This window comes from Athene cunicularia (genome assembly GCF_003259725.1).
Source record: "Athene cunicularia isolate RWA chromosome 7 unlocalized genomic scaffold, athCun1 chr7_part1, whole genome shotgun sequence".
NCBI lineage: Eukaryota > Metazoa > Chordata > Aves > Strigiformes > Strigidae > Athene > Athene cunicularia.
The window spans coordinates 36,265,400-36,289,584 of record NW_020799107.1 but is presented as its reverse complement, the minus strand read 5'-3'; the positions used below and the strand labels follow the sequence as shown (position 1 = coordinate 36,289,584).

Genomic DNA, 24,185 nt, shown 5'->3' with positions numbered 1-24,185 from the left:
CTTGATAAAACTTGTCAGCTGTCCTTATCTAGTAATGTGCTACGTTGATTCTTTCAGCCCTAATTTCAATATGATTTCTGTTTAAATGCTGGTTCAGTAATAGAATAGTTCAGTAATGAAATAAATAGTAAATCTAGTAAATAAATTAAATTAACAATGACTAGCCTTACTAATTAGAGCTCTTGAATTTCTCTCTGCAGATTAAGTACAAATCTAAGGCAGAACAAATGAAGAGCAACTACACTGTGGTCATGGACACTCCTGTCTATGTCCAAAATGTCCTCAGTGGCTTGAATTCAAGTGAAGTAAGTGTTTGTATCACCCTACATCCCCAGTATTGCATATGCCATTACCTTACAAGTTCTAGAAATGTGACTTTTGATATCAGCTAATCATTTAATCATTGCTGGTTATCTACAACTCATTGCTTATGCCTTTATTAAAGTAAGAGAACACAGTTGGTAAAATCCTTAATTGCCTAAATCCAAAAAACTGTCATCCAGTTTTTTAGGAGAAATTCCTTTATGTATGTAAGCAATACATACTGTGAGAGAACAGCACAATTATGACCTTCCTCTAATTAATTTTTCTTTTTTCTCAGGCTGTCTATCGTGGTGAATATATACACAATGTTAAAGGCAAAGTGATTCCTACTGATAAAACGGTAGATTTGGAGCGGGCATATCACGCGAACAAAATACAGAGTGAAGTAAGTGTAAAACTTCTGGGTCCGCAGAGTTTGATAGTCAAAGAGCAAATTTTAAAAAAATTAGGATCTGTCCTCAGATTTTCAGATAAAGAAGCTAGATTTCACGGCTCTAAAATGAAAGTGGGAAAATGTCCTCGTTTAAGCTACAAATACACATTAAAATGCAGACATGGGAGAAGTCTTTTGCCAATTGCAATGAAGATATTTCCTATGCAGCTAATGAATACTCTCAAATATTACACACGGTTGTCACAAATTCTCTCTCTTCTCTTGCAGAATTTGTATCGCTGGGCTGGTGTGAATGCTCTGCCTACTGGCTACAGCCTCCCCACAGATACCCCTGGCTTTCAGCACGCTAAACACGTCCAGTACATTGGCAGCGACGTAAGTCATCTACTAAATCCTTCTACAACAGGAGTTGCAAGGGAATATTTGATGCCCATCCTGTATGAGCACATAAATGTTTGAGACAGTTATTCCTCAGACAGGAGATTGCTTCTCAGAGAGCAACAAGAGCAGGGTAATTCCGTGTGGATACCTGAGCTGGGGACTGAGGGTGACTGCGATGTAGGCACTAACCTCCTCAGCTGGGGTGAGCTCCCGCTGCACCTGGATGGGGTGGGCAGAGCAGGGTGCTGATAGCAGTTGCATCAACAGTCCCAGACAAGGTGAGGAGCCAGGGCCAAGGCCTGTCCGGGGGATCCAGTCGGGAGCTGTGGGAAACGGAGCAGAGATTGGAGACAGGCTGCCTACAACATAGGCCCTAGGTGAATCCAGGAGACAGAGCTGGAGACAAGCTACTGATAACACAGGACCAGTGTCCACCCAGGAGATGAGGAGACAGGGCTGAAGGCAAATGTTCTTACTGTGTAACACAGCTCAGGCAAGGCCTGACATCCCAGATGTGGCTAGTCAGGGCAATTAGATCTTATTAGAGCGCTCAAGCCCCATCATTAATAATGTTTGCCTTAACAGAATTGAAATGTTACCAAACCCTATAATTATCTGAAGCAATTACTATCAAAATACAGATTTCCTCAGGCAAATGCAAATACCTTATTAGAGATGCAAGAGAAATTTAAAACATTATTAGTCTTGGGCCACATGATCATGGTAAAAATAATGATGTGTAGCATATTTAATTCTGATATAGTTGCGTCTTGCTTGTTTATCTCGAAATACCTGGCTCTCTGTACTACATTAATGTACTACTTAATTCCTGTCAGACCTGCGGTCTAAGTAGAATCACAGTCAGATTTGGTTTCTGTATGTTTTCGTTCCTTTTTCTACTTTATAGCTGAAATATAAAGAAGCCTATGAACACATGAAAGCTAAAGGCTATACTCTGGGACCTAAAGATGTTACGTTTGAAAATGTGAAGAAAGTGAATCAAGCCATCAATGAGGTACAGTAAATACATGTATTTGCTTTCAGTTCTATAGGTAGTGCCCAAAATATGAATAATGAGCGTACATTGACTGGGAAGGTTCCTGTTCTTTGAGGCATTTAAGAGCAGTTTATTGAAATATCCATCAGAAATAAGCAGGGGATCATTGATCCAGAGATGGGCTGAATGGCTTTGTAAGGTTCTTGATACCACTAACTTTCTGTAATCCTGTAAAGCTGTTCCCATAATATAAAATCAATTGCAGCCTGATTTTATTAACCAATCTGCTGCTATTTGATTAAAGTTGCATAGAAATTATTCTATCTGTATGACATTGGGTCTCAATAGCTTTAGGTTTTATATATATGTACTCACTTCTTCGATCATTAGCTTTAATAAGACAAAAATTAAACATACATATTTGTAGAATTAGACTCTCAGACTCTCCGTGTATTAGAGATGCTGCTATCAAAAACAATTGGGGAGAATTTTTGCCTGGTTAGAAAACAGTGTGTTTGCTCCCTTTTCTCTGGTAGTTATGCAGTACCTAGCAAAAGAACTGCCCTTAAAAGAGAAGTATTTGCACCCTGCCAAACTGCTTGCTTAAGTTTTTAACATGTAGAATGCTGTCTCCTTTGATGCAGAGGTTGTATCGGGCAACGTACCACAAGTATAAGGACAAGATTCATACCACACCAGACACACCAGAAATCCGTCAAGTCAGAGCAACACAGGAAGCTGTCAGCGATGTATGTGTCTTTCTAACCTAAAATCCAGCAGAGATTTAGAATATTCAGCATGACCAAATATGTGAAATGCTATTTTTTCTTTGTCTTTCAGCTGATCTACAAGTCAGATCTGTTTAAGATGCAGGGACACTTGATTTCCTTGCCCTACACTCCCCAGGTGTTGCACTGCCGCTATGTTGGGGACATCACAAGTGATGTAAGCAGCTTCTAATACTTTTATACTGAAAGTGGAATTTGACTTCTATCATTTGCATTCTATTCTGTAATAGATAAATGCTTTGTCACTGTGTTTAGGTACTGATTAATGAAATCAGCCCAAAATTTAACTTTTTATTTTTGTTTTTCTAATTGCCTCATAGAATAAATACAAAGAGGATCTGAAGTGGTTGAGGGGCTTGGGTTGTTTCCTGTATGATACTCCTGATATGGTCCGTGCTCGTCACCTGAGGAAGCTTTGGGTAAGATTTTTTTTTTTTCCCCCCGAGAACCATGTATTACAATGATTGATTTATTTACATGCTTTTAAGTATATGAAAATGAGTAAAGACGTAGGATAGAATTTCTTGCCGTGCAGCTAGTTAGTTGTTTCCAAGCACTGTTAGGTTACACTGTAAAATTGTCTTTACCACCAGGAATAATGAAAGCTTCCTAAGTAATACTGCTTTTCTTTTTCCAGTCTAATTATATATACACTGATACTGCAAAGAAGATGTGGCCTAAATACAATGTGGTATTAGATACTCCTGGATACAGGGCAGTTCAGGAACTAAAAACCCATTTGAGTGAAGTAAGTTCTGTATTATTTTTGCACATCTTTATTAGCTAGAGTTAAGCTCTGACCCTCTCGCTGTTTTTTCTGAAATACATGAGATGTTATAATGGCAAAGCTGTGATTGTTCAGCTGCTAAATGAACATATGTAACAGAAGAAATAATTAATGGACCCGTCTTTTTCCAGCTGGTTTACAGAGCTGCAGGCAAGGAGCTGAAGACAAAATACACTTCCATCCTTGATACGCCTGACTTCTTAAGAGCCAAGCAAGGACAAAAAATACAGAGCCAGGTGAAAAATTTGTATTGATAAAAGAAATAATTAGGGGATTCCTCTTAAAATGCTGTTAAAGTACAGCATAATCTTTCCAGGCCATTTCAAAGCAATGTAGAATTCTTAGAGAGGATGTTAAAAGTGACTGTTGCTCATTTTTAAGTGGTTATGAATTCTCGTGTGGACCATGACTGTGTAATGGACATGTTGAGCTTTGTCCATCTGAAATAAGGCACTGGACCCTAATACAGTTCTCTGAATTCTCTGAATTCAGTTCAGATTCTCTGAAACTCTGACTTCATCAGGGGAATAAATATATTTATCCATCTACCTTTATTCATCATCATTTCTTTATCTGAGTTATTAGCTACAAATTTTGTGGAATTTTTAAATTTGCAGAACAAAATGAAGATACTCTCTACAGATAAAAACAGACCTTATGGATGGGTTTTTTTAAAGCTAGGGCTGGATGTAGGGCAGAGAGACCTTCAATATCACATGCATCTGAGTTCTTGGTTTGTGAGCATGTTGTTGGCAGTTACAGAATATCAAGAGTATGAACTGAGACAGCATGGAAGAGGAAGGGGCACATCATTATTTCCTGGGTTATATTGTGTGGTTATATCTACACTGTGAATTTACAGTCATTTTTCAGAGAAATAAATTAAAACTTGAAATGTTTGGGTTTTTAAAAATTATTTTCTTCTTGCTGCAGTACTTGTATGTGGAACTTGCCACAAAAGAGAGACCACATCATCATGCTGGTGGCCAGACTCCAGCTTTTACACATGCTAGGCACGTAAAGGACATGGTCAGTGAGGTAAGATATTTGGGTTTTTTGTTTGGTACCACTATGCTGAACTGTTTAGAAGCTTTATTTCTAATTTTAGTGATAGTTTCAAGGCTTAAATCTGTTTATCCTTCATTTATTTTTCTGTCTCTTATGCTTAAGTTCTGCATTTCCTTTATAAGTTGTAGTAAAAAGAGTACACTTTTTTTTTAATACGTTTTAGTATTTTATCAAATACCCAAGTGCTTGTTTGCAGAACGTGAAGGAACATTAGCTGCAAGACCAGGAAGACCTAGAAAGAGCTGAGCTTGTTTCCCAAAGTTTTGACAGAAGCACTTTGCAAGAAAGACTTTATACACTTAGTGTGGGCATTGAAATAACACCGAATTAGCAAGTGCTCCTAAGATTAAAGGTATAACTTTTCCCTTTTGCTGTCTCTCCTAGAAAAAGTATAAAACCCAGTATGAGAAGATGAAGGACAAATACACGCCTGTCCCTGACACACCAGTCTTGATCAGAGCCAAGAGAGCGTACCTGAATGCCAGTGACGTATGTATTCTTTGAACGCTTTCACTGCTGATTTTTCTTGGTTTCTTTATGAAAAAAAACAGAAGAAGGATCGAGGGGGAACAAGCATGCAAAGCACAGAATATCTCAGTGTGGGTCATAAACTAGGTCACCCCATTGGCATGTACATTTCCATTTGATATTATATAGAGATTCTTCAGTTTTTGCTTGATGTCACTGTAATGCTTTTTTTTCATTTATAGTAATTCATTTTCCATTGCACTGAAGAGTGGTCTTACAACAAAGGAAAAATAGATTTAAATTAATTTGCTTACACGTGAAATCTCCAGATAGTGCAGACTGTAGTGAAATGATTGAAGCTGGAGCCAGAGTAGAATACCTTTTATCAGATATTTTCAGCTCAGTTTTGTGTTAGAATTAAACTTGCACATCACTGAGAATGTGCTCATTTTTTAATCTAGAAGTTTAGAGGGAAAAATTATCTGAACTGCTGCACGTAAGGTTATTAAGGTGGAACTGATTTTTCCTTCAAACATGGAATAGTGATTTGTGATTTAAGGCAAAGGCTAAGAGTACTCCACTCGTTCAGGAGATCTTTGCTGTATATTTCAGACTGCACACTGTATCCTGGAAGGATTTGTGCTGGGCTGGTGTTTTCTTCTAGTGATTAGTCTCTCTTTAGACTGATGTTTAAATACTGCAAATGAGCATCCCAGTTCTTTTGCACATCTGAATTTTTCCTCTGAGAAAGTCTTTGGAGAAAGGCTGAAATGATCTCTCTCCTTTCTTTAGATCAGGACATGGAAGAAGGGATAAGTAGTGTTTTTTTATGCCCAAAGCAGTACTTTCATTGTTCTAGAAAGTTGTCCTGTGATATACAGATGTTTTTCCCTCAGCCTTCAGTCTGGAAGTGAATAGGATGAAATGGTGCCTTAGATAAACCAACTCCTTTTCTTTCTAATTTTCACCATAAGTCTCAGTCAAATTGCAATTGATTGTAGCCAATTGCAGCCTCTTAAAACTCCTCAGGGCTTACATGAGGATGTTGGACAGCAACATATCCCTGAATGTCCTTCCTAAGAGGTAGGAAATTTAACTAAAACAATTCCTGACAGATATATATATTATTTATATGTTATTTTTCTTCCCAGTTGCGCTACAAAGAAACCTTTGAGAACACTAAGGGCAAATACCACACAGTGAAAGATGCTTTGGATATTGTCTATCATCGAAAGGTCACCGATGACATTAGCAGTGTATGTATACAACATTTTCATTCCTAACTAGTGAATGTTATTTAATAACTTAGAATATGCCATTTATGATATTGTTCTATTTAAGTGTGTCAAATAATGAGAAAGATATGATCAGCACTATTAATATTAGCTGCTTTCCTTCTCTGGAATATTATAGATTTGATTGCCTTTATTACAAAGGTGAATGCAAGTTAATCTTATTTCCACTGGTTTAGTTCTGATGTTTCAGAGAAAGGAATGTCTTGAAACTGCATGGTCTAGAGTGTTCTGTTCTCAGATTGGTTTACTTCATGCTTCAACTTTCTTTGTAGGTGAAATATAAGGAAAATTATATGAGCCAGCTAGGAATCTGGAGATCGATCCCGGACCGTCCAGAGCATTTCCATCATCGCGCGGTCACGGATGCTGTCAGTGATGTGAGTTCAGATAGTTCCTGGATGTGAGAAGCTGAAAGTTCTAAGTGGGTTTCCAAAATTAAAACCAAATTTTATTCCTTGAGAAAGGGAAGGCAGCTGAGATTTTTTCAAGTGATTTACACTTCACCTGGCGGATCTGTGAAATGACAAAGCAAATCAGGTGGCTAAAATTGCAGCCCTTCTTTTGAAATCGACAGAACCGTCTTGATTCATTTCAGCTGCATTTGCTTAAGTTGTTAACACTGTAACAACCTTTTAATTTTACCCATACAATAACCCCTTAATGGTACAAGAATGTATGTTTTTTTATTTTACACAAGAACTCCAGTAGCTAATGATAGATTATATGTATGAATAATCTGAGTCTATCAGAGAAGTATGAGTAACCATAACTTATTTTATGGAGTAATAATAGATGTAGCTCTGTTTGCTAAACCTTGTGTTAAGGTGCCATTTCAGCATTGATCAGCTACCGCTTGGTGCTGCTTAAAACAGATTCCTTTTACTTCTTTTCTAAAGGTTAAATACAAGGAAGACTTATCATGGCTCAAAGGCACTGGCTGCTATGTGTGGGATACTCCAAGTTTTGTTCTGGCAGAGAAGAATAAGGTGCTCTACAGTGGGGTAAGTAAAACAGTCTGAATTGTTGCTAAATGTTTTTTTGATGTTTGCTTTTATTGTAGACAAATTTTTCACAGCATTATCCAATTCTGACCTAGACATTGATATTAATAACTCATGGTAGAACTTAATAAACTTTCTGTTCTTACTATAAAAGAGAGGCAAAATGGTATTTTATTTAGCCCTTCTGTTCCTTGCAAAGCTATCAGCTCTGTAGAAATTTTTCTAGTGTCTTAAGTCTAGCTTTAAAGATATGAAATTTCTGTTTTTTCTTGATGTGATATTTCCATCCTGCAAACTATTTTTTGTTTGATGATATGTTAAATGAACATAGGCAATAATTCTACCATGGTTTTGCTGCAGAATGTTTCTCAAATAATATGTTTTCATTGCCTTACCCTTCTTTGGATTAACACTGGCATGTTTTTTGTTGTGTTTTTTTTTTTCTCCAGTGTAAATACAAGGAGATATTTGAGAAGACTAAGTCTCATTTTAAGTATGTAGCTGACTCTCCAATTAACAAGCACTTTAAATATGCAACTCAGCTGGTGGATGGGGTAAGTGTTAAAGATTTCTGTAGAGTCTCATACTGAAGTGGTAAGTGTATAATATATTCAGGTGTAAAGATGTCTTAAGGTCAGACTAAAATCATGCAAGACAGGGTTGTTCTTATTGTCTGTCTGAGCATTAGGACAGGGCAGGTTTACAGTACCTAAAAAGTGAAATCCTGACCCCTTTTCCATTACTTTGTCACTGCAAAGAAACTTCTCCATTGCGGACTGATAGATAAATGCTAACTTTAGTAATGCTGCTTGCTTAGTAACACTGACTGTCGATGGTCATGTGAATCACAATTGCTTTCCTGAAACATTGAAAAAAAAACCCCAGCTTCATCAGTGTTAGGAAATATGTCCAAAGCTACCACAGCTCTGTTTCATTTCAGATATTTTTGCCTTGAATTCTCCCACTCTACTACCTACTTTTTCTTACTTTTTCCTGCAGTGCTGAAGAAACAATAAACACAACATAGTAGCAAATGGAGTTAATGAATGGCCCCAGGTTTAAGATTAAAATCCCCAATGGAGTTTCTAGGAGTGGTGCTGTACACCCACAGGACAAAACCCATTGAAAAGCACAGGGCTCTAGGTAATTCTCATCAGTTTAGAGCTGGCACACAACACCAGACTCTGAAGCTTTTCATTAAAGCGGCATACATTTAGACTCTTGCATCTTGGTATTTTGTTCTTTTTCACCAGACATTATGTTACCTTGTTTACCTGTCAGTATTATCTCTTCTAGGTAAAAAAACCTGTTTCACAAGAGATACCATTCCAGTACCATCACTATAATTTCGTACTCAATTTGATAAGCAGTGAACCAGAATTTGTTATGGGAGATTGTTCGTATTCAGTCTTCTCCTAGTCTGGTAGAGCAAATAAGGGAAAACTTAATATGAGAAAAATAAATTAGTAAAATTTTAGAAACAGAGACTACATATCTTGAAATGAACTTGTCTAAATGTCATCTTTGATGTAAAGGATGGTTTTTTGTGATGAGGGATTGGAGTTTTTACTTACAAAATGTCTGGAGATAATATAAAGTTGTATTTTACCCTTGCATCTTATTGTGTACTCTTTGTAATTCAAATCAAGAATCTAGTTTCATACCAAGTTGCTTCTGCATTTACTTTTCATGAAGAAAGTAAGTTATAAAATGGCTTATTGAAGACTGGCAGGGATAGAATATAGGCATCTTTAAATTGTAGATTAGGCCTTCCAGTGGAAATTGAGAAATGCATTTACTGTTTGGAAATATTTTCTGGTGGTGTTTTTTTAATACATTTTTCTCTTTTGGATATGAACTTCAATCCCAGCCTTGTAATAGTCCATGTAAAGAGATTTCAATGGTTAGAACTATGATCTATTTGTGTCTTCACTCCTTTTGATTTATTACACTGTATTATGCTTTTCTGAGCAGAAGTTATATAAAGCTGCCTATGAGAAGCTCAAAGACAAGTACAGCGTTATTGTGGATGATCCTCGGAACCTCCTGGCCAAGTGGGGGACTGTTCTGAGCAGTCAGGTACTGTAGGAGCACGGGCTGGTGCTGACAGAAAGTGTCTGCTTCTCTCATAGCTGCTCTGTCTGTGTGGAGTGTCTGTAGCTGGTGGTATCACAGGTTTCACCTGTGATGATGTGACGGTTTAGTTTAGAATTAGGATTTTCTGAGTGAGCTAATCTCTGCTGTATGTACTTTCATATAGTGTGCATCAACTGACATCAGAAATCTAAATGCCTCTTGAAGTCATTGGAGAGGTTTTAAAAAATGCATGTTTTATCATGCATTTATTTTTTTATTACCTCTCTTTACATACATTATCTTCTTACTCATTACTCAAACAACAGTGACATATATAACTTTTGAGTGCCCTCACCTTAATCTATAATTTACTCCTGTCTCCCAAAAAATATTTTTGCAATTTCCATAATGGGATAGTATGCAAATCTTTTAATATATACTCTTGACATTTAATTATATAGATGTAGGTTGTATGCCCATCTGAATGAATACATATAGTACACACCTAAATCTCTCCACACTCAGAGTGTCTGGGATCTAGAGCTGTGTTGTTGTGGTGTTCACAAAGCTTTTCTGTGCTTTGTTGCCATTTGCATGAACAGAAAAAATATAAATCCTTTGCCAAGATGCTCCTGCAACATGGATGTAATGAAATTCTGAGGCCAGGTATGCTGACAGCGCTCTACAACACATACTTATGGAGCCAAGTAATAGGAAGAACTGCTGCTGTAGGACACATTAGATAAATTCAGCTGCTTGGACTTCTAATATTTAATGATTGGGAGTTCTCTACATTTCTGTGGATGTCAGACTCCAGAGTTTTGTCAAGGTGCTTAATGCTAGCTATGAGAAAATATTTTTGAAAACAGAGTATCTGAAACAAATATTTACTGTAACTTTGACTTCACTCAGCTCAGGATGATCTTGCCTCCTTTTCTCCTTTCATTACAAGTCTTATGTTTACTTCTATATAGTATTTTACATACTTTCACATAAAGAGTGATTTTCCATATCTAAGACACTGTATATTAGTTCTTCCTGATTTCTTCCTAACCAAATCCTCATTCTGCCACCATTTCTTGGGCTGACCACCACTCATAACACAAGTCCCTTAATTCACTATGCACATGATGGAGTAATTTGTGAGTGGATTACAATGTGTATCTCCCACTCTGCCAGAGAATGGTGTCAGATTGTGCTGAGACACAGAACAGTCATGTCTCATTCGTGAGTGCTCTTAGAAATGGTATAGGTGCACAGATCTGTAGTAAATCATGTTTTTATCTATTTCTTTCACTGCTTAAGCAAGGCTAGCAAGGCAGTCCTCCTGCAGTCATATAATACATTGTGAAAAAAAATACTCGTTCCTTTTGCCAGTTCTAGTAAGAATCAGAAAGTAGGAAGTAAGTATGATTCATATATTTGTTCATGCAGAACAAAGAGCCTAACACATTTATATTTCTGATGATGTAAAAGACATCTCATAATGACTCTGATATTATTGTGAAAAATTTATTTTCCATAGTCTACCTTCTGGATTCCAACATATATATATTTTGGTTGTACCAGTTGGGTGAAAATGTGGCTTATTAAATAACTGATACATATTTATTTCTGCACTGAAATCACCGTTGCTAGCAGTAACTTTACTCTTTTCAGTGGCAAAAATGATTCCTGATACAGCCAGGTAACATTTAAATTATAAACTGGAAATGCAACAGCAGAAAAAACTATTACATGAGAGGGAGAGGGGCATTCTTCTTTGTTACTATTAGTTACAGTTAATAAAACTCTTCAGTAATAGGGTACTAAAGGTCTTTATTTAGATTTTATTTTTGTTCATTTTTTCTGTGGATTTCTATTATCTCATTACAAACTCCTTGAAGGTAAGTTTGAGTCTGAAGAAAAAGCACTCTGCCTAACCCACATGGTCACCTGAGTTGACTTCATGTTATGATTTGTTGCTTGTGTATAAATTTATGTTTTGTCTGTCATAGTCTTGTTTCAAAAGCATGTTTTTATTTCCTCATACAAGATACAGCATGAAAGTTCTTTTTTAAAAGTGTGTTCTAACCTCTTCCACCTGCCCTCAGGCTTGTCTACAATGAGTTATCATTCTTGGTGTACAGTCTGTTCTCGCTGAATTCTGTGAAAACAGCTTTAGAGTCCTAAGAAGGGCAAGATGATATTTAAAAAATAAATTATTAAGATACAAATTCTGCCATCAAAGCCTTTAAAATGGGCTGGCATTATGTTGTATTCACTGGCTGTTTTTTTCTTCTGCTGTGTAATGATCTTCTATGTTTCTCTTAATTCGATGAATATTTAAAAATGAGACATCATCCACTTATGAATTTGAGAAGTCCCTAATCTGCTGAGATCATTTTTTTTAGCTCGGTCTTGGAGATTTAGCATAGAAGTGAAGCTTTTACACTCAGTGAAATAAATGTAAAATTAATCACGCAAATAGATGGGCATCGTCTCAGGCAAATAATGGGTTTGCAAAATTTAGCTCATTTAGCTTTCATAGCAAAATCCTTCCACCAAAGCCAATTTTACGTGTGAATATAAACATAGCTCCTGAAGATGTTTTGTCTTAGTGTATGTTACACAAACTCTTTCCCAATCACCAGGTTGAATATAAAAAGGAGTATGAAAAGAAGAAGGACAAGTATACTACGATTGTGGATACTCCAGAACACTTAAGGACTACAAAAGTCAACAAACAGATTAGTGATGTAAGTGTGGTCACTCTCTTTGAAGCACATTCCTTGTCTGAATCCTGACCTTGGGAGTATGATAATTAACAATATGGCATTTCCAGCAGTCCAGTGTAAAATGGTTCTCATCTTGATTTTTTTCTAATTGACACCAAGAATGCCAAGAAATAATATATTCTACGATTTGTATCTTCAGATTATTTACAAGTTGGAATATAACAAGGCAAAGCCTAGAGGCTACACCACAATCCATGACACACCGATGTTATTGCATGTGCGCAAGGTCAAGGACAGAATAAGTGATGTAAGTAAATCAGCCTGTTTGTGGTATCAAAAAGACACATAATTAACTTTTTACTTTGAGATGCAATACATTTAACTCAAATGTACCACTGTCATTAAAAAATAGCTTCTTGTTAGAGCATTTTGGTTTTGTTTGAATGTAAAACTCCCTGTGTACTTAATGCTTTTTCAAAAAACACTATTAATAGAGTATGAAGGTATTCAGGAAGCCGTTTTGTGTAGCGTTCTTCTGTAGCTCTTGGAACGTTTTTTCTGGGGTAGAGCAACCCTCATTAGTAATAAAAGCTGTGAGATGGAACTGGTATTTAATTAAAGCATAGGTTTGGGGAGGTTTTTTCTGGGTTCCTTCCCCTATTGACTAGTGGCTTTTGTGGAGCCTTGAATAAGGTACTTAATACATTACTGTGTTGGGGCTTTTTTTTCTATGGATATTGTGAATATGTAAGGTAAATATTCTGATCTAAAATATGTGTTTTGATTATGGGGCAATGGAAGGCTAAAAAGGAGAGAGAGAAAGGAATATGAAGTGGATAGAATAATATCATAGGATTTGGTAGTCCTGGTCCTAACTCCTCTTCTTCCCCTAGGCTTTCTGTCTGTTGTTCTTTAGATATCCATAAATAAAATGAGAATACTAGCACTTCTATAACGCAGTATAGTACCGTGAAAGTCATTCAGATGCTACGTGGCTTATCTATACAATGAGTAAATCTAGGGGGAAAAACCAACCATATTATCCAGATGCTAATGTGGATCATTAAGAGACAAAGATGTTTAAAAGCAATCTGTGAATTGAAATACATTTTTTCCGTATCAGACTGAGCACTGAATTTCAGATTCTATAAAGGCATTTTCAGACAGCTGTGCATGTGGCCTGTCAGACGATGTTTCTTTCAAGCATTTCTATTAGGTGCAAAAAACTAGAAACAGGCAGAATTACTGCTGATGTGCAGAGTTTGTTAAATCTTAGTCTGTGCTTCATGGTGAGTTATACCTGCTACATTTTCTATCTAAAGAGGACTGCTGCTGAAGAGGACCCTTTTTTCAGGCAGATGGGTGATACCGAGTTGTACTGATTCAATTTAGTTTTCTTCTGTTAAGATTTTATCTTGACAGGAGCAATTGTTAATACTGTGTTTTTCATATTTTGATGCTTTTCTTGTTGATGATGATATTATCTTTGTAAAAATTTTTTATGTTCGTTTTTCTTTAGCTGAAATACAAAGAAGTGTATGAGAGGAATAAATCTCACTGCAATGTCATAGCGGATTCAGTTCATATTAAGACTCCAAGGCATGCTTACAAGCTAAACAGCAACGTGAGTTCAGTTTTATTAACACTTTAATTTTATTATGGATGGTGTTTGTCACTGGGATTGGAGACTGTGAGAAATTATTTTCAGTTCTGTTAAATTTTTTTGAGCTTGGACATTGCTTCTAACTCTTATACTGCTTGAATAAATTATATTTTAATTTATTTCATCCTAAAGTACTCACTCTTGCAAGTTGTCCTTGAGATCCTTGTATGTCACACATCTACTTGTCCTTCTAGTCCCCCTCTGTTTTCCTGAGACACACATAACTGTCCCTGAATATCATCTGTGATGTTCTTGTAGACAAAACAAGCGCTTCATGGGAAGCTCTCCTGTATTTTCTCTTATTGGTGGTCTGACATCCACTTCAGTAGGCAAGGAACTGAAATCAATCACCTTCTTCAAAGTCATGACATATTTTCAGTCATTCATATTCTTTTCTCCACCTAGTAGTGGAAAAACTAGAGTCAAGGGACTCCCACTAGATTGTACAGGATTCAGAGGAAAGCCCTATTCTAATATAGATGCACTTTCTTACCTCTTCTCTCTTTAACTGGTACAGACCAAAAGAGAATTTGCATTTCTATGAATGTCATGTGTGAAATACACAACTTCCAATTAACTTCTTGTTTTCTTGTTTCACTATAAACAGCTGGATTATAAGAAAAAATATGAAGCAGCCAAGGCTCATTGGCACTGGATTGCTGATAGGCCTGACTTTATTCAAGCAGCCAAGTCGTCTCTGCAACAGAGTGATGTAAGAAAATCAGAACAGACTGATTACTCCCTTTCCCCCCATCTCATATGGTCAGAAGAAAAATTTTTAAAAAGCGTAGAAGATTTGAGACTCTCTTCTTCTATCTTTTTATTTTTTTCTTCCTGCAGTATGAATACAAACTGGACCGGGAATTCCTAAAGGGATGCAAACTCTCTGTCACAGATGATAAAAACACAGTATTGGCCTTAAATAATGCCATCTTGGCGAGTGATGTAAGTACTTAAACACTCACTTTTTTTGTTCTACTAGAACTTAGTACATAGACTAATGGAAATGTGATTGGATTAAAAATGCAGCTTTGAAAAGTTGTTCTCAGTCTCACTTCATTATTTGATTTGTCTTGTTCATTTCATTAACAAATTGCCAAAATCTGAATAAATTTGGTCTTGTAAATGTCACTGGCCTAGTTAGTGGATTAAATAAATACTCAAGGTTAACATTGCCTGAACACCCTAGACTTTTCATACCTCTCTTCATGCCCGGTATTGAAATTAAAATATTATCTGGAGAAAACAATGAAAAAAAGCTGCAGGTATAACTTGTGCATAACACAGAATATCTTTAATTGCTAACAATCTATGAATATTCACTATATTAATAAAATTCCAAGTCAGACCTATAGAAATATGTAGACTGGAATTAATTTATCTTGGAAAACATCAAAATATGGGCTTTTCTGCAAACTTTTGCCCTAACAAGCAGGTACAACTATAGTAATTTCTTTTTAAATTGCTTAAAAAGATATCTTTTCTTCCTGCTAGATAAAATACAAAGAGAAGCACAACAAAGCTCGAGGAACGTACCATGTTGTTCCGGATACACCTCAGATCCTCCTGGCTAAGAATGTCAGCTCTCTTGTATCTGAGGTAAAACATCAGAGAGTTATTTGTTCATTTTAAGGTTCATTCTTTTAATCTGGGGATGGGGCTTACACTGCTGATTTTCACCTACTTTTATTCTGTGCTTTTAGAACAAATACAAAGAACATAGCAAGAAGCAGCTTCCACATGGGTCTTATACAACCCTGCCAGAGACACGAGACACTGCTCATGTGAAAGAGGTGACCAAGAATGTCAGTGAAGTAAGTAGCTAGTGTGATATCATTTTACAGTGAGATTATTACCTGCTGCCTATAACTGATTAGACTGTTGCATGCTTTAGAACACATGCAACACATTTAGAATCTCATTGAAAAATACCCAAGGAGTCAGAAAAGATTCATTCTTACCAGAATGAGACCTTAACAGAGAGCTAACACACATTTTGTCAGGAATCTGTTGAAATACTCTTTAGGAAAGTGACTGGAGTGCTCACAGGTGCCCTTAATTCTGATTTTATTTTTGATAGATCACAATTTGAACACAAATCAGTATCTCCCAATAGCAAGCTTTTGTAATCTAAAGTGCAAATTATGACAAACAAGCTGGAAACCATACGTTCTGAGACTGAGGAGACTGCATTTTATCTGTCTTAACAGTTTCTAGTGATCTTATTTCCAAGCTTCAGTAGCATTTACCTCTATGTGAAATTAAAAAATCACACATGGCCCTTTTTGCTCTTAACAGACAAACTATAAAAAGAAGTTCGTGAAGGAGAAAGGCAAGTCTAATTATTCTATCATGCTGGAGCCTCCTGAAGTGAAACATGCCATGGAAGTTGCTAAAAAACAGAGTACAGTAAGTTTGTCTTGTCTTTTTATGAATTAGGTAGCTTGTTTAAGCAAATTCAAAGTCAGCTGGCAAAAGCAAAAGTTCACATATTTCTGAATTTCATCCCAGCCTCCTTGTTCAGGTGTAATTCTCAAAGACAAATGTTAAATTGCACTGAAATGAAGGATTTCTTTGAAATCATATTTCTACTTAATCACGTGGTAGGATTTAAAATAATCTAGGTCAAATCAGATTAATACTTTTTCTTTTTTTTTTTTTCATTCCAATACAGACAATTTCAAATGCTTATTTCTTTATTTGTAGACAACTTTTGCAAAAACGGATTCCCAAATCTATTCCTTGTGAAATTATTTTTGAAAAAACACCATACGCTTTCCCAGCAACATTGCTGTGTTGTTATTATTAGGTATATGCCTCATGAACAAACCTCATTAATTTTCTTCCCTGTCTATCATCACGGATTAGATTGAATACAAGAAAGATGCCAAATCAAAGCTCCACTACACACCTATAGCAGATCGACCAGATATTAAGAAAGCAACTCAAGCTGCCAAGTTAATTAGTGATGTAAGTGTTTAAATCTTCTGTATAATTCTTTAGCAGTAATTTTACTATTAAAAATAGCATCAGTAAAATAATTAAAAGGGAAGCCATCACTACTAAACTATACTTTTTTTTTTTTCTTTGTAAGATTGAATACAAAAAACGTGGAGAAGCTGGCATTGGTGTAACCATGCTGGGACGTCCAGATATTGAACTAGCAAAGGAGGTGTCCAAACTAACCAGCCAGGTAATATTAAAAAGTTGGTGAAACTTTGAAGCAGTGAGAGAAAAGAGATATGCTATTAACTTATAGACTAATATTATAACTGTTTCTAGATGAGAAAATATGGGAATATTTTAAAAGGAGCATGTTCAAATAGAAATTAAATCCCGAAGCAAGGTATTTCTTTGTTAAATAAACTTTTCTACTTACTTACTAAATGCCAGTAGTTGAGATCTCCTTAAAATGATAGTGTGTCAAGATCTTCTAACCACTAAGGCTAATATTAGCCATGTTCTCTTTTTTTAGATTTCTGAGTACTGGCTTTAAAAGAAGCAGCCTTTTACCTGACTCTTATTATCCATCCTTTATGAGGTGGACATTCAGTTTCTTTCAGCCACTTTCTTTCTCCTTTGTGCCTTTAAAAGAATCTTCTGGTTTGAAGTTAATGTCATATTAATAGAAGCTTGCTTACTTTTATACAATGGTTACGTTCTCTGATCAGTTTGAAGCACATACTTGCTATTTTCTATGACAATTTTTTCCACCAGGACCTCAGTTCAACTTGGTTCTTTCTCAGCACTTCATGCTTTAATCCTGTAATTGTCTGCATTTCTGATCTTGCTTTCTTGCTACGCATTGTAGGCAGAATACCTCAAACGTCATATGAGAGGGCATGGAGCTGCATCTTATGATACCCCATGGATGAGAACCTTTAAGAAAGCTAATATGCTAAGTAGTCATGTAAGATAATTTTAAGTGACACATCTGGGAATGCCATTTTTATGCATCTGTCTCTTGCTTGCGTATCATCTTACAATTCCAAGCTGTTAAAGGGTTTATGATGCACCAGCTGCACTGGATCTTCTTGTGTCAAAGGTGTTGAATGTAGCAAAAACTGTGAGCTGATGTGACCTTCTTTTTTTTTTTCCTCTGGAAAGGCAGTGCATGGGAATTCTGGGGAGGGGAATTTGTCTGTTTCAGAAACACCACATGAAGCTTGAAACATTACTATGCCTTTTATAATGGTTTTGGAACTTCCAGTGTTTTTAATGGAAGTACCTGATGCACTCATGCAATGGGAAAACTTGCATTGTTCACCCAAAACCCCTAAAAACAAACATACACGCTTGAGTTGGTTTTCCTGAAACTGTGCAAAAATTGGAAATACATGTGTATGACAAACCCAAACAAAGGTGCTGGTAGTTTTCAATGAACAGTCATAACATATTCTTAACATTCACACCAGGACTTCATTTTAACTATTCAAACTTCATTTAAACTTCATTTAAACTATTCTGTTTCTGTGGTGCTGGAATGGCATAATGGAAGCACAGCATATGACTGAATCAGCCCCAGAGCATCTGAGAAGTGTACCCTGTAGTTTTCTTCTATTTCTTGCCATCTCAAAACCTTTGGGAAGTAGAAGAACGATGGCAGCACAGCAGCTATTGAAGTGGCAGCAGACAGATCTGTGCCATTGCAGTTTTACACATGTATTTCCAAATGCAGAAAAGGGGAATTATGTTTTTTACATGTCTAGCCAAAACTGCTGCACGTACCCGTCGCATGTTTGAATGTCAGCCACTGTGTGTGTCAGGAAGACCAAGAATCTTTTCAGTAGAACCAAGGATCTTAAACTGAACTACAAGAATAAAGAAGAAATTATATTTATTCCCATTCAGTGATAATGAGATCCTCCTTCTCCATCCTTTTGCTACAGTGCTGGCCAGTTCTCCTCTTAGTCTTACATGCTTTGATGAGATTATTTTAGCTCTGAGAAAACAGTAACTATTATAGAGGCAGTAAGAGAGCAAAGAATAATTGGCATAATCTTTAACTTTAATTTGTCTCTTAGGCGTTTCTTCTAATAAACTTCTTTATGTCCTGTTTGTTTATCCATTTGCCTTTTTTTAGTTGGATTTCATCTGCCTGTTTGGCATGCTTGTTTGCATCGATTTTTTCAGTAATGTTTCTTCTGGGCTTAAAAAAAGTTAACTCTTTGGCATGATGGTCTGATCTTGATTATATGCTGCATAGCCTGCGAAATGTAACGGATTCTGGTATACTTCTGCTTGGTTTTAATTTTTGAGAGGTCAGAACCAATACTGATGCCTTTATGTCAAAAATATTAATAGTCTTTGTTTGCTTACAGCAGCTATATAAGTTGTGGATTTGCCTGTTTCCCTGTGTGTTTAATCTGAATGTTGGCATATTTTGCAGTGAACCATGCATGAACCATGTAGTGCTATATGGACAAGAATATGACAATGAGTTCAAAGTGTAAAATGCAGTTGTGGAATGTGATTTAATTCTGCATTCATTCATCTTTCTTTTTTTACTAATATAAAATTATTTGTTTGTTTCTGTAACTGTGGAAAAAAAAACCCAACCCTCTAGCATGGGTCAGCTGTTCCTCAACTTAGTTATCAGTTCTTCAGTACTTTTTTCTTTCATTTCAATTTTCACATAAATATTGCTTGGGAGATCAGGGTTTTTTTTCCTGAAGAACCATTAATCCTTTTTCCTCATCAGCCAGATTCCTGTATTTTCTGCATGCTTTTTTGTAAGTATTATCTTGGTCTTGAACAAGATAAATTCTTTCAGAAAGACTGATGATGGTCGTTCAGTTCTTGTTCTTTAGACCAGGGATGGAGTCATTTTAGTATTTAATATAACATATCTCCAAGGAAATGTGGATTGGTAAACAGAAAGAAATATTGCCTCACTTTTTTTCTAGAGTAGGCAGAATACTACTACAGGGAAGACATGACAAATCCTCAGAATTTTTCTACTGATATTTACTGTAATGGTGAGAAGTGTACGTACTAACTCTGGGATCCATTTAGATAAACCAGAACTTAATACTTTGAGTTTTTCTTGCACTCTTCAGTAACTCTTCTGAAACAATTTTATGCATCTCTGATATCAAAGTAATAAACCCAAAATATTCCTAACGGAACCATCCCTTTTGTAGGTTTACAAGAAATAGTGAGGAATTAGCCTTTAGTGGCTCCTGCAGCCCTGGGATGGGACAAGTCATGACGAATGAAGGACTTGCCCTTATTTAGGTCATTACCAAAACTGTCATTCCTGTTCACATTTCTGGGCCTCCAGCCTAGGTCTGCTGGGTTATTATGGTTTATCTTGCTGATGCTAATGTGGTTTGGAAGTGTTACTAAACCTTCTGCATAATCTAATTCCTAGTAATTAATTGTATCACTGTTCTGTTTGTGACCATTAGCATTCTTCTTCATCTGTGATTTATACAGAACGCAATATATATAAAAGTATTTAATGTATTCCCGTTTTTGGTGCTTGTATGTCTTGAGGTAGTTTTTCAAGCTCTTATTTCTCCAAGAAGCACGTAAAAAGTTCTTCTAAATACTCTTTATACTTGTGTCATTCTCTTTGTGAAATAGGGTATCTTTTCTCTCTGCACAGTTCCCATCAAGTAAAAAATTGTTCATCTCCAGGGGTCAGAATTCAGCTGTGTCATAATTCTCTTGACGATGTCTTTTTACAATGAGGAGATGCAACCTGTGCACTGAATGAGAAATTGCAAGTGGTATTTTGTAAATTTTTTTTTTTTTCCCATGTCAGGTCATCTTTAAAATAGCCTCTATTCCAGTGGATGCCTTCAAGCTACTACATTGTTGTTGTTGTTCTTACTGTCAGCATTGAAACAGGGTCTCTTTGCCTTCTGCAGCCAAACAAGTGAGTACTCAAGAACAGTTGTAATACCTGGTTCTTTCTTAATTTAGGTGAAATACAAGGAGAATTTTTCCAAAGAGATGGGTAAAAAGCCGAAGTATGATTTAAAGGAAGCTAAAATCTACAAGACCATGAAAGATGCTCACAACATGGCTAGTGAGGTATGTTTACTTACCGTTTCCTCCTGAGGAAATGAAAAGTTTCAGATTTCTTTAACAAAGACCTCCTTTATGTTATTAATACATGCAACACCGTAGGTTTTATTAGCAGTCTCCCTTTCTGACGTTGTTTATCCTTTCTTCCCTGCAGGTGAAATACAAAGCAGATTTAAAGAAACTTCACAAGCCTGTCACAGACATGTCGGAATCGCTGATCATGAACCACGTCCTGAGTACAAGCCAGCTCGCCAGTGCTGTAAGATCATTAACTAACCCCAGATCCATTTGATGTTTCCATTGCTATTGGTTCCGTTCTGAATTGATCTTTGCTAACTATTTCTGCAACAATTACTCTCTCTGTAATTGTTCATGGGACATCACCTGGTAGTGATCTCTTCCTCTACTTTCTAATGATTATTTCTTACTTAACTAGCAACTTTGCCACACTTGTCCTCTGGGAAGTAAAACCTTTATTAGCTGTAGAACTGCTAATATTTTAAATCCTCTAATAGTTTTTAGTGGATTGATTCTTGATTACATTTTAACTGATTGCATTACACTAACAAATACAATTTTCTTCTTTTTTTACTTTTTTCTTTACTATTTACGATATTTTAAATTTTTTTTGTCTGTTTTTTTCATTTCATGTTTCTGTTTAACATCCCTTTGTTGTAGATGTACCGAATTATGCCTAACAAAATACTTGATAATTTTACTGAGAAAAGACAAAAGTCATTATTGCCTGGTACAGTCTTTTCATGTATCCACTGTGTTTTTTTTTTTTTCTTCTTCTTTTTCTTTTTTTTTTTTTTTATCCTGGTTTTGGAAAAATCTTTGTTGCAATCAAAATGATAAAAAAAAAAAGATAACTGTTCACCCACATCTTTAGAAGTGATTTCTGATACTGGGAGTTAAACTTCTTGGTTTTGTTTTGTTTTTTGTATTTCTAATTTCTCTTTGATGTTCCATTGAAGTGTTGCTTTGATTGGACCTAAGAAGTAAATTTGCTGAGGGATTTTTTTTTTTATTGAGATGATTTTTGACACCTTCCCTTCAGTACCAGTACAAGAAGCAATATGAGAAGAGTAAGGGTCACTACCATGTGGTGCCAGATAATCTTGAACAGGTTCATCTAAGGGAGGCATCAGAACTACAGAGCCACGTAAGTTGGTCATGCGTTTCTCATTAACCCCACTCACCGAGTACCAGTCTCCATCACTGAGGTCATTCTAGCAAATTCTTCAGTGTATTACAACCTCTGTGCCTATCTGCTTTATAAACACCGCACACCTGAGTAAACAAGTCAGTGAGAAATACTTGCACGTTTGCAAATTTAGAACGCATATAAAATATCTCTATGATTTATTCACTCTAGAGTAGATCTCACAGTCACTTATGTCTGTTGTATATGGATCTTTTTACACAGTATAACACATTTATCAGGGTGATTCCATCTGTAGAAGAAAGGACCTGGTAATCATGGAAACAGGAAATTGGAAGACGTAGGGTTGTTGCTGAGAGTATCTTTCCAACTGCTTTATCCATTCTAGCCTCAAGTGATACAAAGGAGAACTCTGCCATTCTTTTTGTGCATCCAAAATGGTTTTAACCAAAACAATACCTACTGCTGCTAATAAATGTGTCTGACATTTTTTTCCTCTGGAATACAGCAAATGGTGAACCATTCCAGAGAGATCCATACCCTGATTTGGTCTCTATTCCTCTGTATCTCAGGTTCTATTCCGGGTATTTATTGACTGTAAAGCAAGAGAGAAATTACTGCCAGAATACAAAGGGTCATAGTTACTGTTCTGCTGCATTGCATGGAAGAGCAAAAAGGTCACATAGCAAAGGACAGTAAGAACACGGTTGTTAATCAGTTTGTAGCTGAAGTCACTGCTTGTTGCTCCAGTTTGAGATCAGGATCTGCCTCGGCCAAAGACATAGCATTACTTCATGCAGCACTCTGAAAGTTGATGCCCTGAAGGCTGGATACTATGATTTGAAGCAAAAATATCTCCATCCTTGTGGACATTTTATTTCCTGGACACTCATGCACAGAATTGGGTGGAAAGTCACTAAACTGCATCTTTTCAAGCCCTGCTGCTAACACTCCAGCAACCCATTAACATGTAACTGCCTGGACTCAGCCAGGGTTATAAGCAGTCCCTTCAAGTTAGATTTTTACAGCTACCTGTCTTCTTTCTTGTGATCAGTACATTCTTGAAATCTGATCAGACACTGCTTATTCTCTGCAACAGGAAATAAATCAGTGGAATTTTAGGCCACACACATTTTGCTCCAAGCCTGACCTTTGATTTTACATTCTATGGTCAATAATAAGGATTTCAGGAAGGTAAACAATATTAGACATTCATTTTTAGCACAGATCTGTTGACAAAAGTAGGCACACATTAGTCGATGAATTGGTTCCTCAATTATTTATGAGGGGAACTCTTTTTTTTTTTCTTTTCTTCTCAGGTGAAATACAGAGAAAAGTATGAGAAAGAGAAAGGAAAACCGATGTTGGACTTTGAAACTCCAACATACCTTACTGCAAAGGAATCTCAGCTCATGCAGAGTGAGGTATGTTAAAATCAGTACTGATAGACTAAAAAACTTTATTTTTTATATTTAAACTTTCATAGTGATTTAGACAAGCAATTATACTTGCATCTTGTGTGTGCTGGTAAACTAAAGAATTCTAGCTATATCCCATTTCTTTATATTGGTTATGAAATACCATGTTTTAAATTCATGAAGCTTTCCCGTCACAATGAAGTGTATATTATCTGTATTTTTTCATCTGGAAACTATCAGTAAATGAAGCTTAAGCTAGTCTTCGAGTCCTTAGAAAAAAATGTAATATGAAATAAATTTCACTTAAAGTTTTGCAACACTAGTATGTGTATCTGTTACCACATTCCACAGAAAGTACCTTGCTTATTCTTTTTTCACCTCAGAACTCTATTTTTGAGAAGCCCATTTATTTCCTGCCTGTCTCTACCGTCATAGTGTTCTTCACTGACCTGTCGTTCTATTTCCTCAAGCAGTTCTTTTCTGGTTGTTTGAAGTACAGTCTTGTTCTGTCACAGCTTATACATGCTGAAAAACAATTATATAAGGCCATTAGTCATTGTTTGAGTGATTTAATTGATTTTTTTTTCTGCATATACAAATAAGAAGGA

The 24,185-nt window shown here is 36.2% G+C and overlaps 1 protein-coding gene across 1 annotated transcript in view; it reads left to right on the top strand.

The window, feature by feature from the left end:
• The window catches only part of NEB (nebulin), a 112,202-nt gene that overhangs the window by 66,069 nt on the left and 21,948 nt on the right, over positions 1-24,185 (top strand). The window contains exons 76-105 of the mRNA XM_026852536.1: positions 201-305; positions 602-709; positions 986-1,093; positions 2,007-2,114; positions 2,741-2,845; positions 2,937-3,041; positions 3,205-3,303; positions 3,522-3,632; positions 3,803-3,907; positions 4,605-4,709; positions 5,124-5,228; positions 6,359-6,463; positions 6,775-6,879; positions 7,399-7,503; positions 7,953-8,057; positions 9,478-9,582; positions 12,213-12,317; positions 12,496-12,603; positions 13,816-13,920; positions 14,567-14,671; positions 14,800-14,904; positions 15,454-15,558; positions 15,663-15,773; positions 16,258-16,368; positions 16,828-16,929; positions 17,054-17,152; positions 20,890-21,000; positions 21,149-21,253; positions 22,055-22,159; positions 23,479-23,583. Of these exons, the coding sequence (XP_026708337.1) occupies positions 201-305; positions 602-709; positions 986-1,093; positions 2,007-2,114; positions 2,741-2,845; positions 2,937-3,041; positions 3,205-3,303; positions 3,522-3,632; positions 3,803-3,907; positions 4,605-4,709; positions 5,124-5,228; positions 6,359-6,463; positions 6,775-6,879; positions 7,399-7,503; positions 7,953-8,057; positions 9,478-9,582; positions 12,213-12,317; positions 12,496-12,603; positions 13,816-13,920; positions 14,567-14,671; positions 14,800-14,904; positions 15,454-15,558; positions 15,663-15,773; positions 16,258-16,368; positions 16,828-16,929; positions 17,054-17,152; positions 20,890-21,000; positions 21,149-21,253; positions 22,055-22,159; positions 23,479-23,583 (3,171 nt within the window). The remainder of the gene's footprint in view (positions 1-200; positions 306-601; positions 710-985; positions 1,094-2,006; positions 2,115-2,740; positions 2,846-2,936; positions 3,042-3,204; positions 3,304-3,521; positions 3,633-3,802; positions 3,908-4,604; positions 4,710-5,123; positions 5,229-6,358; positions 6,464-6,774; positions 6,880-7,398; positions 7,504-7,952; positions 8,058-9,477; positions 9,583-12,212; positions 12,318-12,495; positions 12,604-13,815; positions 13,921-14,566; positions 14,672-14,799; positions 14,905-15,453; positions 15,559-15,662; positions 15,774-16,257; positions 16,369-16,827; positions 16,930-17,053; positions 17,153-20,889; positions 21,001-21,148; positions 21,254-22,054; positions 22,160-23,478; positions 23,584-24,185) is intronic.